The 15,998-nt window shown below is 38.6% G+C and overlaps 1 protein-coding gene across 2 annotated transcripts in view; it reads left to right on the top strand.

Annotated features, from left to right (window-relative positions):
- znf740b (zinc finger protein 740b) overlaps nt 1-14,912 on the top strand; it is a 34,839-nt gene extending 19,927 nt beyond the window's left edge. For both annotated transcript variants that reach the window (XM_039746750.1, XM_039746749.1), the window contains one exon: nt 13,293-14,912. In XM_039746750.1, coding sequence (XP_039602684.1) covers nt 13,293-13,466 — 174 coding nt within the window. In that variant the 3' untranslated portion in view covers nt 13,467-14,912. The remainder of the gene's footprint in view (nt 1-13,292) is intronic.
- Nucleotides 14,913-15,998: the final 1,086 nt, after the last annotated feature.

The raw sequence follows: 15,998 nt of genomic DNA, 5'->3' as shown, positions 1-15,998 counted from the left end.
TGGGGGGGCAGGGAGTTTAGGACAGGCCAGATTTAGATCTATACATGGAAGAACAAACAATGGTGTAGAAATAAAAATGCATAGTAATGTAAATTTTAAGCAAACACGTAAAGATAGAAGGATTAACACATTAAAAATAGCTTGCCTTAATGCTAGAAGTATCAAAAATAAGGTAAGTGAGTTGGAGTTGTATGTAGCAGAGCACAATTATGATATTATAGCAATAACGGAAACCTGGCTAAATAACAAAGATGGGGATGAGTGTAACATAGAGGGATACACATTTTTTAGGAAGGATAGACAGAACAGAAAAGGAGGTGGGGTTGCTGTTTATGCCAAACAGGGATTAAATGTAAGTCATCTTCAGTTGGATGATGAGCCCCATCTTAGTGAGGACATGTGGCTTCGCCTGGAAAATATTAGGGAAAAAGGTCTCATTTTAGGAGTGTGTTATAGACCACCCAATTCAGACAGTAATTTCAACACACATCTTTTAGTAATTTCAAAAGGCAAGTTTACAGGGGGATATTATAGTCATGGGGGACTTTAATTATCCAAATATTAACTGGGATAACCTTACAGATGGAGGAGCACAAGAGCAGGAGTTTTAGAAGTAATCGGCACTGTTTTTTAACACAGCATGTTAAAGCACCAACAAGGGGTGAAGCCTATCTGGATTTAGTATTCTGTAATAATCAGGATAGAATTGAGGGTGTAGAGGTGATTGAACCACTAGGGTCAAGTGACCATAATGTAATACAATTCTCAGTATTTTGTAAGAGTACAGATGCAAAGACTAAAATTGTTAAGTTGAACTTTAGTAGGGCTAATTTTGAGCAGATGCGACAAAGTCTAAGTAGGATAGACTGGGATAAGCTTTTAAATGTGGAGACAGTCGAGGAGCAGTGGAACAGGTTTAAAAATGTTTTACATGTAATGCAGGACAGATACATACCTAAATTTGGAAGTAATAGGAAACTAAAAAATCTCCACGATGGATTAATAAAGATTTAAAAAGAAGTTGCAAAGGAAAAACTGCTGTATAAGGCATATAAGACTAATGACTGCAAAGAGAACCGTAGCGTATGAGAACATGAGGGCAACCATTAAGAAGGATATCAGAGAGGCTAAAAGACAGTTGGAGAGGAATATAGCAGATAAGGCAAAGAAGACCCCAAGAGATTCTTTCAGTATTTTAGTAGTAAAAGAACAGTTAAGGAGGAGGTCAAGTTCATCAGGAATAGTAAAGGGAATTAAAAGATACAGACAATGAAATAGCAGATGCCCTAAACTTACATTTTTCTGAGGTGTTTACAAGTGAGCAAGTGGATAACCTGCCAGAGGTAAACACAACTACTAAGGAGGTACTGAGGGATTTGGAAATTGTAGAGGGAGAAGTGCTGCTCAGATTAAATAAGATGAAATCAAACAAATCACCAGGCCCAGATAATATTTATCCTCGTGTTCTTAAGGAGGCTAGTGAGTACATATATAAACCCTTGACACATATTTTTAGGAAGTCACTGTGCACTGGAGAGATTCCAAAGGACTGGAAAATGGCAAATATCATCCCATTATATAAAAAGGGTGACAGGGCAGATCCAAGCAACTATAGGCCAGTAAGCTTAACAAGCATCACAGGAAAATTAATGGAAGGAATTATTAAGGATAAGATTGAGCAACACATGACAAGGACAGGAGTTATTCTGAACAGTCAGCATGGGTTCAGAAGGGGAGGTCGTGTTTTACTAACATGTTGGAATTCTATGAGGAGGCAACAAAAGGATACGATCAAAGTGGAGCTTATGATATTATTTATCTGGACTTTCAGAAAGCATTTGATAAGGTGCCACATGAGAGGTTGGGCATCAAGTTAAAAGAAGTGGGAATTCAGGGTGATGTTTTTAGATGGGTGCAGAATTGGCTCAGACACAGGAAGCAGAGGGTGATGGTGCGAGGAACCTCATCAGAACTGGCTGATGTTAAGAGTGGTGTTCCACAGGGGTCAGTGCTAGGGCCGCTGCTATTTTTAATATATATAAATGATTTAGATAGGAATATAAGTAACAAGCTGGTTAAGTTTGCAGATGATACCAAGATAGGTGGATTAGCAGATAATTTGGAATCCGTTATATCATTACAGAAGGACTTGGATAGCATACAGGCTTGGGCAGATTTGTGGCAGATGAAATTTAATGTCAGTAAATGTAAAGTATTACACATAGGAAGTAAAAATATTAGGTTTGAATACACAATGGGCGGTCGAAAAATCGAGAGTACACCTTATGAGAAGGATTTAGGAGTCATAGTGGACTCCAAGCTATCAACTTCCAAACAGTGTTCAGAAGCCATTAAGAAGGCTAACAGAATGTTAGGTTATATAGCACGATCTGTGGAGTACAAGTCCAAGGAGGTTATGCTCAACCTTTATAATGCACTGGTGAGGCCTCATCTTGAGTACTGTGTGCAGTTTTGGTCTCCAGGCTACAAAAAGGACATAGCAGCACTAGAAAAGGTCCAGAGAAGAGCGACTAGGCTGATTCCAGGTCTACAGGGGTTGAATTATGAGGAAAGATTAAAAGAGCTGGGCCTTTACAGTTTAAGCAAAAGAAGATTAAGAGGTGACATGATTGAAGTGTTTAAAATTATGAAGGGAATTAGTACAGTGGATCGAGACTTGTATTTTAAAATGAGCTCATCAAGAACACGGGGACACAGTTGGAAACTTGTTAAGGGTAAATTTCGCACAAACATTAGGAAGTTTTTCTTTACACAAAGAACGATAGACACTTGGAATAAGTTACCAAGTAGTGTGGTAGACAGTAAGACGTTAGGGACTTTCAAAACTCGACTTGATGTTTTCTTGGAGGAAGCAAGTGAATAGGACTGGCGAGCTTTGTTGGGCTGAATGGCCTGTTCTCGTCTAGATTGTTCTAATTGTTCTAATTGTTCTAAAAAAAAGCCCGAACAGCCCCTATTGATTTTTGATTGTTTGCTTTTCTCTCTCTCTCTGACATTCTCTGCTCCTGACGCGCACTCCTTTGAAGAGGAAGATATGTTTGCATTCTTTTAATTGTGAGATAGAACTGTCATCTCTGTCTTGTCATGGAGGACAGTTTAAACTTTTAAAAAAAGAGACAAATGTTTGTTTGCAGAGTTTTAAAGTCCCTGTCTCTACAACCTCCTGTGTTTCTGTGCAAATATGTGATCCAAGCGTGACAATGTAAAAATAACAATATAAACAAATGGTTTTTACTTTGCGGATTTTCACCTTTCGCAGGGGGCTCTGGAACGCAACCCCCGCGATCGAGGAGAGATCACTGTAAATCATTTGCAGACAATTTCCATTCTCATAAGAATAAAGTATTCAGTGCAACATCTAGGCAATTTTGCAAGCAATTCATTTTATTATGCATTGTCCACGTAGCAAAATGGATTAATGCATAACCTCAAAAAAGTAAAGAAAAACGTGCTCACTTTTGTGTGAAATTTACCCTTAACAATACAATACAATACAATACAATACAATACAGTTTATTTTTGTATAGCCCAAAATCACACAGGAAGTGCCGCAATGGGCTTTAACAGACCCTGCCTCTTCACAGCCCCCCATCCTTGACTCTCTGAGAAGACAAGGAAAAACTCCCAGTAAAAACCTTGTAGGGAAAAATGGAAGAAACCTCGGGAAAGGCAGTTCAAAGAGAGACCCCTTTCCAGGTAGGTTGGGCGTGCAGTGGGTGTCAAAAGTAGGGGGTCAATACAATACAATATACACAACAGAACAATTCCTTAAGACAGCATAATAATAAAAATTTTAGAAGTACGGTTTAACAGTAGGTGATATGACATAATTAGGTTTGGATATTTTTAGAGTCCTGGAGACCTCATCCATCAGCTGCCTCCCCATTTGGCCATGCCACGGCTGAAACGCTGTTCATGAAAGGACCCCTCTTTCCCATGATTCCTGTGATCCTCCATCAGGGATGACTTTACCACAGGCAGGCAAACAACTTGGCAGGTGGGCCATGGCACCAATGGCCACATTTGGGTACCGAGAAAAGAAACAGAATAGGTGAGGGGACAAGTGTGTCCCTGTGTTGTTGTTGAGCAAATTTGAAAGTGACACCGGGATTCATTGTACTAATGTCTTTCTTAATTTAAAAAACTTCAATCATGTCTTAATCTCTATTTGTTTAAACTGAAATGGTTCTGCTCCCATAATCTTTTCTCATAACTCAGACCTCTCATTAGTCACTCTTCTCTGGACTTTTTCTAGCACTTCCTTGTCATTTTTTGTGCACCAGAGACCAAAACAGCACACATTACTGCAGATGAAGTCTCACTAGTGTGTTGACTTATATATACTCTACGTATACATTGTGCTGTATAAACTAACATTCTATAGGGTGGTCCAGATCTAATCATGCAGTTTTCATTAAGCTATAACTTATTAAGTTTATTACATAGAAAGTCCCCCAAAAAATCGCAGACCATAGAGAAGTGTGCGAACTGACGACATGACGAATCGTCTTCACGTCAAACTGGAATCATCTCCGCATAATTCAAAGTCATCCAGATGATCTCGATCTGCATAATTAGATCTGGACCACCCTGTATTAACCTTCTTATAAGGAGTACTTTAAAGTTTCAAACTGTTTATTCAGTTTTTAACATTTGTATTTCCTGGATGTAGTAATACTTATATTAAATGTAATAATTAAATTAAATTTTATGTCATCTGCCATAAATCTGCCCAAGCATGTGTGCTCTCTATTTCTACCTAGTTTTGTGTCATCTGCAAACTTAACCATCTTGTTAGACGTTTACATATACACTTAGGATGAATTCTTTAAAACTCACTTTATAAACCCACACACATAATTTATTCTAACAAACTATACATTTGCCATATTGTTTAAGAAACCTACTTTGTGCCAGGCAATAGTCATTTTTTCCAACAATGTTCACAGACACATTATTTCCCTTTTTACTGACTATATCACAATTCTAGTGGGTCACAAGTTTACATACACTTTATTAACTGTGCCTTAAAACAGTTTGGAAAATTCCAGAAAATGGTGTCAAAACTTTTTGGCAATTAGTTTCTCATAGACAATTAGCCAGTTTATAGTCAACATGTGGATGTATGTTAAGGCCAGCTGTCAAACTCGCTGCCACTTTGCTTAACATAAAGGGAAAATCAAAGGAAATCAACCTCAGAAAAAAAAAAAACTCCTGAACAATTTCGAAACTCCTGAAGGTTCTACGTTCTTCTGTACATACAATAATATGCAAGTATAAGCACCACAGGATCACACAGCCCACATACCGCTCAAGAAGGTGACGTATTCTGCCTCCTATAGAAGAATGTACTCCAGCACAAAAAGAGCCAATCAATCCCAGAACAGCAGCAAAGGACCTTGTGAAGATGCCTGAGGAAACAGGTAGACAAGTATCTATATACACAGTAAAACAAGTCCTATATCGATATAACCTGAAAGGCTGTTCGGCAAGGAAGAAGCCACTGCTCTAAAGCTGCCATGAATACACCAGACTGCAGTTTGCAGTGGTACATGGGGACAAACACATTACTTTCTGGAGAAATGCCCTGTGGTCTGATGAATCCAAGATCGAACTATTTGGCCATAATGACCATCTCTGTTTGGGGGTAAAAGGGTGAGGCTTGCAAGCCAAAGAACACCATCCCAACCATCAAGCATGGGGGTAGCAGTATCATGTAGTGATGGTGCTTAGCTGCAGGAACATACTGCAGCAACATCTCAAGAACTCAGGAAGGAAGTTGAAGCTCAGTCGTAAATGGGTCTTCCAAATGGACAAGGACAATACAATACAATACAGTTTATTTTTGTATAGCCCAAAATCACACAGGAAGTGCCGCAATGGGCTTTAACAGGCCCTGCCTTTTGACAGCCCCCCAGCCTTGACTCTCTGAGAAGACAAGGAAAAACTCCCAGTAAAAACCTTGTCGGGAAAAATGGCAGTTCAACGAGAGACCCCTTTCCAGGTAGGTTGGGCGTGCAGTGGGTGTCAAAAGTAGGGGGTCAATACAATACAATACACAGAACAGAACAATTCCTTAATACAGCATAATAATACAAATTTTAGAAGTACGGTTTAACAGTAGATGATATGACATAATTAGGTTTGGATATTTTTAGAGTCCTGGAGACCTCATCCATCTAGCTGCCTCCCCATTTGGCCATGTCACGACTGAAACGTTGCTCCAATGAAAGGACCCCTCTTTCCCATAAAGGACCCCTCTTTCCCATTCCAAAGTTGTGGCAAAATGGCATAAGGACAACAAGGTCAAGGTATAAAGTGGACATCACAAAGCCCTGACCTCAATCCAATTGAAAATTGTGGGCAGAACTGAAAAAGCATGCGCAAGCAAGGAGCCTAAGAGCCTGTCCCAGTTATACCAGCTCTGTGTGGAGGAATGGTCCAGAATTCCAGCAACTTATTGTAAGAAGCATGTAGGAGGGAACCCAAAACGTTTTGCTCAATTTAATCAATGTAAAGGCAATGCTACCAAATATGAACAAAGTGTATGTGAACTTGTGACCCACTGGGATTGTGTTAAAAAAGTGAAATAATCTGTGAACATTATTGGAAAGAATTATTTTTGCTCTGCAAGAAGTGGATGCTTTAAATGATATGCCAAATTTGTAGTTTGTTAGTATAAAATCTGTGGAGGTGTTATAAAGTGAGTTTTAAGGAATTCACCCTAAGTGTATGTAAACTTCTGACTTCAAAGGTAGATCATTTACGTATATTGTATGTTAAAAATATCAGCTGCCCCAAGGACACCACTTTTAACATCGCCTAATTCCAGAAACAGAAAAAGTACTAAAACATGTTACTCAGACAGAAGTATTGTTTACCTAGGCAAAAATGTACAGAAGTAAAAGTTAAAATGTCAGACACGTAAACTACTCTAGTAAAAGTAAAAAAAAAGGAACTCGCATAAAAGTACAATTTAGTTAACAGTTGAAGAAATAAAAAAACAAAGCTGAATTAGTAAATATCTTCAATTATATATGCTAAGCAGAATATACATAGTAATGGAATATATTTTATTTATCAAAAGACATATAAATGACATACACACATGCACACACATTCAAAGAGAAATGGTGTACTGTATATGGCAGTTTATTTTCGAACTGTAATTATGTATACTCCTAGTAAATACATGTTAAGCATGTAATTAGAACCATCCTTAAAATCAGTTAACAGTAGAGTCTATAGTTACTATTTATAAACCTCATCTGACACAGCAAAGATTTTAATGGAGAGAAAAGAAAATCTCACAATTTTGCAAATAAAAATTTTGCATTAGGGGACACAATAATGAAAGTGATATTTACATTCAAACATCAAAACGCTTCTTAATCTTATTGATATTAATCAAGTAGATTCAGCACAGCACCACAATATAGAAACAAATTTTAAACACTCAGATTTGTGTGGTTGTGCGGCATTTCTTCGAATACATGAAAACACGGACATAAGAAAAACAAATACACTGTGCATTTGGGACAGAAATCTTCTCAAACAGAAAAAGGTTGTTGATTGTTGCGATCTCAAGTACAGTACTTAGTGCATACAGGTTTTATATATTTTGACACTTATTATTTGAAATACGTACTTACTGTGTGTTGACTCCAGGTTATGTGTGGCATCAAAATAAAGTGATTTGCAAGAAAACACAGGTGTTGTATGTGTTGAGTGCACCTCACTTATGTATTATGCACTGAAGGGGGGAGCATCTTTTGTAAAATGGTTTCTTCTGTTACCATAGCTTATCCTTTCAGAGAACTGGGCATTAATTCAATTGCAAGAATACTTGGCTACAGTGGCAGATTTATACTGTATGTCATGGTTACCAATGAACAGGCCTTGTTGGAGCCCTTTTCATTTATCAAAATATTAGAACTGATCTTAACAGAGTCAATAAGGGCACTGTATCCTAACAATGTTAGGTTACATTTCAGATAAAATGTGCTGTTTTACTATAGTAAAAAAAAAAAAAGAAGTACCACCATAATTTACCAGGTAACTTACTGGAAGAACAGCTGCCAGTCATTCAGCCTTCAAATAAAGGTCAACAGCACAGACATTTTATATCAGTAAAATTAATGCAGTAAACAATTAAAATACTATTGTCATTATCACTAGCGGTCATTATGTCAGTTAGTGACGAGTATATTGGCTCAGCAGACATTAAATTTAACTAAATATAAAACATCAATAAGCATTTTATAATATTCATTTATTTATATGCCCATTCTTTAAAATATAGAAAAGTCTTTAATGGTTGAGTTTTGTGTTTTAGAATTTTTTTGAATTTTTGAAACAACTAATTGATAGTGGCAGATAAAAATACAATGATTTTTATCATTTATACTGCACTAGCAAAATACCCGCGCTTCGCAGTGGAGAAGTAGTGTTAAAGAAGTTATCAAAGAGAAAAGGAAACATTTTAAAAATAACGTAACATGATTGTCAATGTAATTGTTTTGTGACTGTTATGAGTGTTGCTGTCATCAAGGATTTGATTATCATTATTACTATCCCTGACCATCTCGTCTTCGTTGTCGACCATTGTAAAGATAACAGGTTTCATTCATCGAAGTGATCACTACTCAAATCGGTACTCGTGAATCTAAGACGTTTAACAGGCATTCCCGGTATTAAGTTGTGGATTTGCCTGCGAATATTTAGCGGCAGTGTGTCTATGAACATAATTTAAACTTAAGCTTTACACCTTGCTTTCCTATTGACATGTCTACAAAGGCTTGTTCAGCGTCAGAGGGTTGTTCTTGTCCTACTGCATCAATAAGCAGCTCGTCTTCCTCTTTATCTGAGACATCACACACTGCATGCACGGATTTACCTTTCCCAGTCCTGCAAAGTCACTTCATGCATCGAAGGTTCTCAGCTGTGCTTGTGTCTCTCATGCGATCTTGCGATGTCCACGGCTTTATTTAATGTTAGCTCAGACCCGGCACTTAAAAGTTTCTCGCACTTTCGCTGAGTTTGTGCCAAACACTAGTCTATCCCTGACCATCTCATCTTCGTATGCATAAGCACAGTCCTTCACCCGCGAATATTTAGCGGCAGCGTGTCTATTGGATTGCTGCTGACGGACGGCCTTATATGGGCAGGCACTCAATTTACACGGGAGGTGTGATGATGGGGGACGCAACTCCGCCTCTCACGGCAACCGAGCATGTAAATGGTAAAAATGGTAAATGGCCTGTATTTGATATAGCGCCTACTAGAGTTCAAGAACCCCCCTAGGCGCTTCACAACACAACAGTCATTCACCCATTCACACACACATTCACACGCTGGTGATGATAAGCTACTTTGTAGCCACAGCTGCCCTGGGGCACACTGACGGAGGCGAGGCTGCCGAACACTGGCGCCACCAATCCTTCCGACCACCACCAGCAGGCAAGGTAGGTTAAGTGTCTTGCCCAAGGACACAACAGCTGCATTCTCATGCCGGGAGCCAGGATCGAACCTGCGACCCTCCGATTGCTGGACAACCCGCTCTACGGACCGAGCTATATAAGTAGGTTCCAGTTATGACCATTACGCGTAGAATTTCGAAACGATACCTGCTTAACTTTTGTAATTAACCTGTAAGGAATGAGCCTGCCACATTTCAGCCTTTTACCTACACGGGAAGTTGGAGAATTAGTGATGAGTGAGTGAGTGAGTCAGTTTCTCTGTCTGTCTGTCTGTGCCTTTTATTAGTAGAGAGAATTCTAAACACCCAACTAGTTTAAAAAAAATCAACTTCAATTAGTTGTAATAATGTGGGGAAAGAGTTCTTATACAGTATATCATTCCAGAGTTTTCAGAAACTGAGCTTACATTGCAAAATGAAGCTGCTTTGTTTTATGTTCTTGAGAGTAACACCTCTGCTGAGATTGGCCAGGGATGTCCAGTCTATACTTGACAAAGAGGGCTGCTGCCATACCAGGAGCTTTGTCAGTTATCGCGCAGATAATCTATGTGAACAGAATATATGAAGTTGTGGCACATGAGATTTAAGGAGTGGTCTTCAACAGTTGTTAGCCGGTTTACTGGGTCATTATAATGAGATGCCCCCACTGAAATGCCCAGAGAAAACTGCACATCCTTTACATCATGTACTAAAACAATTTGCACATCCATATCAGAAGGACCTATAACCCCAGAAATATTTGTGTGCAGTTATATTTTAATTGTTCATTGCAAACTTGGCATTTTTAACATAGGCAATCAATTATACCTAGTAATGATGATAATGAAAAAAGTAGAATCGTTACTAAATAAATACACTTTTTAAAGAGTAAAAGTATCTGCATTTAAAAATATTTTAAAAAGTACAATTCCCTATCTAATCTACTTGAGTACAGTGAGCAAAAGAAATGTAATTGATTAATTTCCACCACTGTCTAATTCTGATTAAGTTCCTTTCACCATAACCCTTTTCTTCCTTTGTTTTAGCCAATTGTTAACACATCATTTGCATTACATTTACTTATTTGGCTGATGCCTTTATCCAAAGTAACTTACAACATTTATGATACAATTGGTCACGTTTCTTTTGGTTTTCCAATTGGAACACAGACAGGTCAAGTGACATGCTCAGAATCACACAGCGTCAGTACAAGGATTTTGAACCTCTCTACACCACCCTGCCTGCCAACACACTATGGTTTGAATTCACATTCCTTCAGTTTCTTTCATTTTCTCGTGAGGTACCTTGTCAAATGCTTTCTAAAACTCAAGATGAATAATACTGTATGCCTCTTTCTTATTGTCTGTTTTTGTTGTTTCGTCAAAGAATTCCATCCAATCAAAAAGGGTGACATCCCCTATCTAAACTCCTGTTGACTGTTTACTAAAACTCCTGTTCTTGACATGTGATGCTCAGTCTTTGCCATTTTTAGATAATAGGATATTTGGAATTTCCCAGATCTTAGGAATTTTCCCCAGTACACAGTGCCTTTCTAAAAATATGTGCCAAGGATGTAAAGTATATATGCAATCACTAACCTCTTTAAGCTCTCAAGGATGGATGTCATGTGGCCCTGGGGTTTTTTATTTTTTATTTTTTTATTTCATTAAAGCAGCACTTCTTCTACAATTTCCAGTCCCTAAGTACCTGATTAGTAGCCTCTGTTATTAGTGGGAGGTTATCAACTTCTTCACATGTGAAAACCTCCAAAAAGCCAGGTTTAGAGCATTTGCTTTTTCACTGGATTTTTCAATTCCAATTTACTACCTCTGATGCACTTCCCCTTCCCCTTGACTATTTGTTTTTACTACAAAATTGTAGCGGATGCCACATGTGCTATTATTCTGTGGGCGGTTGCTGCCTCTTTGGGTGCATTACAGGGAAAAAGGATGCTGTAAATACACCTTTAAGGGGGAGGTCATAACTCGGACAGGGCGGTTGGTGTTGAAAACTTAAAAGCCGGAAAAGAAGGGGGAAAGGGAGACATCTTGTGGCGGAGCAAAGAGAAGGACAAGGTAGCGCCAAGAAATGGATCTGCTGGAACAAGTTCTTTTTCTTTTTGGGAGACTCAGCGACACAAGGGGGAGACGCGTCTCTGAAGACGGACTCTTCTTTCTTTGATTTCGCTGACGAATATCTTGGACCGTTAGGACTAAACTTTATTGTTATCGGCTCGACAGCCGGTGTATTCCGTTAGGGTTTCTCTTTGCCCTGAACAATAAGGACAGTAAACCCATTTGGACAGTCTGGGTTTTCTTATTTACGAACATCACGTGTTTAAACCAGAGAGGAGGGTTTTGATTGTTAGGTATTTATTTATTTGTTTGTTTTTCTTTATATATGTAAAATAATAAATTTGTTCTTTAGCTTCTTCTTTATTTGGTGTCATGGCTTGTGGTTAATGCTAGGCTGGGACAGGTGGTGGGGGTCAATAAAAGGATGAGCGTTGGTCACGTTGCCCGATAGATATTGAACTGCTTTACACTAGCAGTTTTCTAATCGTGCCTTAACTCGGGGTTTCGTTGTTTGCCCCGGGGATAGCGGTACAAAATAATGAATGTCCTTGGCTCATCTTTTGACTTTTCTGAAATATTTCTCCCTGTCTTTTAGTTTCCCTTGTATCCCTATTAATGGTTGCTCTCATACACTTTACAGTTAGTGCGGAATCCATTCGTTTTATGCAACTAATACAACTGTTTATTGTTTGCAGCTTTTTATCTCCATATTTAACCAATGTGGAGTTTACTGAAGTCATTTCTTACTGATTCCATTTTTTCCGGATGAACTAGTCCTGTGTTATATTTAAAACATTTTTAAACAGGTTCCAATGTTTGTTAACTGTTTCTGTTCTTAAAAACTTTTCCCATTTTATCCATTTTAGACTCAGAATTTGCCTTACTAAAGTTAAACCTAACTGTTTTAGTTTTTGCATCTGTGCTCTGTCAAAACACTGTTCATTTTATGATGTTATTTTCATTTGACTCTAGTGGTTTAATCACATCTACACCACGAATTCTGTCCTAGTTAACATCTATCTATCATGAATCTAGACGGGCCTCCCTCCTATTTACTCATGTAAATTTTGTAGGGCCCAAATCATGTATTGAGGGCTGCTGTGAGATCTACTGCATCTTTTCAAGTCCCATTCCTGCCTGAAGGGATCCTACTCCGTTGGGCCTTTAACCTGAAAATTACACCAAGGAAGCAGTACAATGGCTGACTCTGCTCTCTGATCTTCAAAAGTTCATGCAAAAAGACAATTTCCCCTTGGGGATCAATAAAGTATATCAAATCAAAGCCTGAAGAAGGGGCCAGAGTTGCCTCGAAAGCTTGCATATTGTAATCTTTTTAGTTAGCCAATAAAAGGGGGCATTTTGCTTGGCTTTTCTCTAGCTTAAATCAAGAGATAAAAATTATGATACTAGACTGCATGTTTGTGGTGCAACTTATTTTTGTTTTTTTTTTTGTTTTGGGATATTCTTATTAAATTTCCATTCCTGCTTGTTATCTTCCTTTTATTCTGTGCTGTGCCATTTTCTTATGTTCCTTAGTTTGACATTTTTAATACTGAATTTCCAAAGCTTAGCTGAATATGGTTACGTGCAGGATAGGTACGGGTGCTTCAGACATTGTTGGTTTATTCCTAAAGTTAAGTGTACAAACTAAAGAAAAACATATGGCACAGCTGTAGTCACACTTGTTCTCATAAGACAAGAACTTTGTAATGAAATCGTACGTCTGACTCTCTTTTCAGAACTTCTCTCGAACTGACCGACTCTTAAGACATCGACGGATGTGCCAAGGTGGTGCCATGAAAACAGAGGCACAGTCCTGCTGCGACGGCCGAAGTTATTCTCAGGATCCTCCCACTCCCAATTCAGCGTGGAGCCCCATGTCCTCCACTGCCTCAAGCAGACTAGCTGTGTGAGCTACATGATGGACTTTGCCAGCACAACTGGCCTCTGGGTGGTGTGCTTTTGTAGGAACTTAAGTTGATGTTGAGTTTTCAAACACAGAAACATTCTAAGGCTTACAAGACCATGTATTATTGGGCATGTGACATAACATGACCGCCAGTATGGGTTGGACTTTTGTAAACCATGCCTACACTGAGGTTTTCTTTAATGTTTTCCCATTTTATACATATATATGTATTTTTTTATGTGAGAATGTTAAGAGAGAGAAGAGATTAAGGTCAAGATAGAGATGCTAGGGCTGTAGAGACCGATCATGCTCATTTGAAAAAGGCTGCCCTGTTCCACATACCATTAGCTGTTTACTGATCTGGCCTGTAGAGACTTTTTAGGATCATGAAATTTTGTGTGTTGTGTGGGTTGGGGAGAGCAGAAGGACTGGCTTTAGACAGAATTTGATGAATAGATGAGAAAAGTATTATGCATGAACATGCACTCTTAAGCAAAACGTTATGAGCTTCCTTGGTCCGTAGGCGAGAGACCTCCCTAATGACATACTGTATACACAGGACAAATGGAACTGGTGCTCTTTCCTAATAATATAATGTTTCACATGTACTTTTTAAGAACGCCACACTGTTACCAGTGTTCGACAGGCTGCTTATGATTTACACTTCATAGACAGCATCTATAGTATTTGTTAATACTTCACACTTTAGCCATCTTTGTGGTACTTGGGCCTTGGCATCCTTGTGCAGGATTCAAGGTAAGAAGAGATGTACCTCAGAAATTAATTGTAGTTTTGTTCTTAATTGCTCTAAATTTTGATAGAGAGAATAGCAGTTACTTAGGGAGATTTAGTTTATCTATCAGTTAGCTACTTACTTCTCATGCATGTACAGAAGGGCCCTTTAGGGATCTTTGTACATATTTCTTGCCTAGATATGTTTTTTTGTATTAAATTAAAAATAAATAAACAGACACACAATACCATCTTTCAACAGCCTTATCGTTATCTGTTTGGTTTCTCTTCCTATAATTCAGAATGAGGTTCATAGATTATCAAATACATTTGGGTTATTTATTAGTGTAACAAAGGTCTGCCACTCAACAATCCATGCATAGAAGTTTTATTTTAGTAGGAGTTGTGGAATATTTTGTCCCATTGGCTACTTCCCAAATTGCATTGCAAGATTATTGTACATGTGGGGGATTTGTAGTCATTTATTAAGCATTTTAAAGAGACTTTACATATCAGGCATTTCAGGCTACACATATTTCCTCCCAGACTCAAAAAGCCGTTGTGTGTGGTGGTAGAACAGCAAACAGTTTTTGCCTTCCACAAGCAAGAAAATAAAAGACTTGTTTCTACCACTGACGTTGACAAAGATTACTCTTTTATGTTACAATGAAAATGAAGAAGTCATGGTGTAAGAATAAATCTGAGAATTATGAAATGGATAAAGCAATGTGCTTCCTCTTTGTGACAAAATCTAAATTGTTTACTAGTGTTAGAGAATGTGCAGGCGAGGTAGAGATGCACACACTCTGCCCACTTTACTAACCAGTAAGCCCCACTTGGTGTGAGTGTGCGAGTGTGTGTGAGTGTGTGAGTGTGTGTGAGTGTGTGTGTGTGTGTGTGCAGAAGCAGCTGGTAATTTCATGTGCTCTGGGGAGAGGTAATGGCAGGAGACAGAGGAGTGATTGGGACTGCCCAAACCCTAGGTTTACCCTAACTCGCTGCTATATCATTAGTTTATTAGTTTGAATATGCGTAATTAAATGTAAATTAAAACATATACATTAAATTTTACATTGTCAGAACATTAAATTAACAATAATGGATTACTGTGTCCAGTGAACAGTGATTAGCTCCAAAAATGGATCATTTTCACTGGTTGGGAAATGTGGTTACACTTGTAGTGTGTCACAATGGCAACAAAGTAACAACAAAAAACAGTTATAACACAAATAGTCATTTTATACTTAATTAGAGTAATTCACCATACCTTCCACATCAGGCTTGCTTGAGAAAACCCCACTGGAGTTTGTCGTGATGAATATAGCTGCTGCGGTTAGGACAATCTCTCCCTCTACCTCCTTTTTACCCCACCCCAAAGCTCTGACAGCTGCAGTGGTCCCGATGATCTGGCTAAAGGCGCTTTTCCTCTGCATAGTACGGCACAGCACGGTTCAGTACAGCTCACCTTGGTTCGGCTCAGTTCGGCTCGGTTTGCGTTTCGACTGCAGTTTAGTACCGCTTTAGAGTGGCCGGGATTATTCACGTGTCGTTAGAGTTGCGCCGCCTCTACTGCCGTGACACCGTGGAACTTTTACAACAACACGCAGACAACGACAACACTTTAGCTCGACGACACGCAAGGGTAAGCATCTAAAAAAAGCACATCACTAGCTAACTTTTATCACTGTTGCAAAGCATAAAATGAACTTAACTGCCAGTGTAACATTAAAATGCTGATTCTGTATATTACAGATCTTCCACATTTTGCAAAAAAGTCGCCGCAACAGACCATCTGTTTGGACAT

The sequence above is a fragment of the Polypterus senegalus genome, chromosome 3 (assembly GCF_016835505.1).
Source record: "Polypterus senegalus isolate Bchr_013 chromosome 3, ASM1683550v1, whole genome shotgun sequence".
Taxonomy (NCBI): Eukaryota; Metazoa; Chordata; class Cladistia; order Polypteriformes; family Polypteridae; genus Polypterus; species Polypterus senegalus.
The sequence above is the reverse complement of the archived record's forward strand: the minus strand, read 5'-3'. Positions and strand labels throughout refer to the sequence as shown.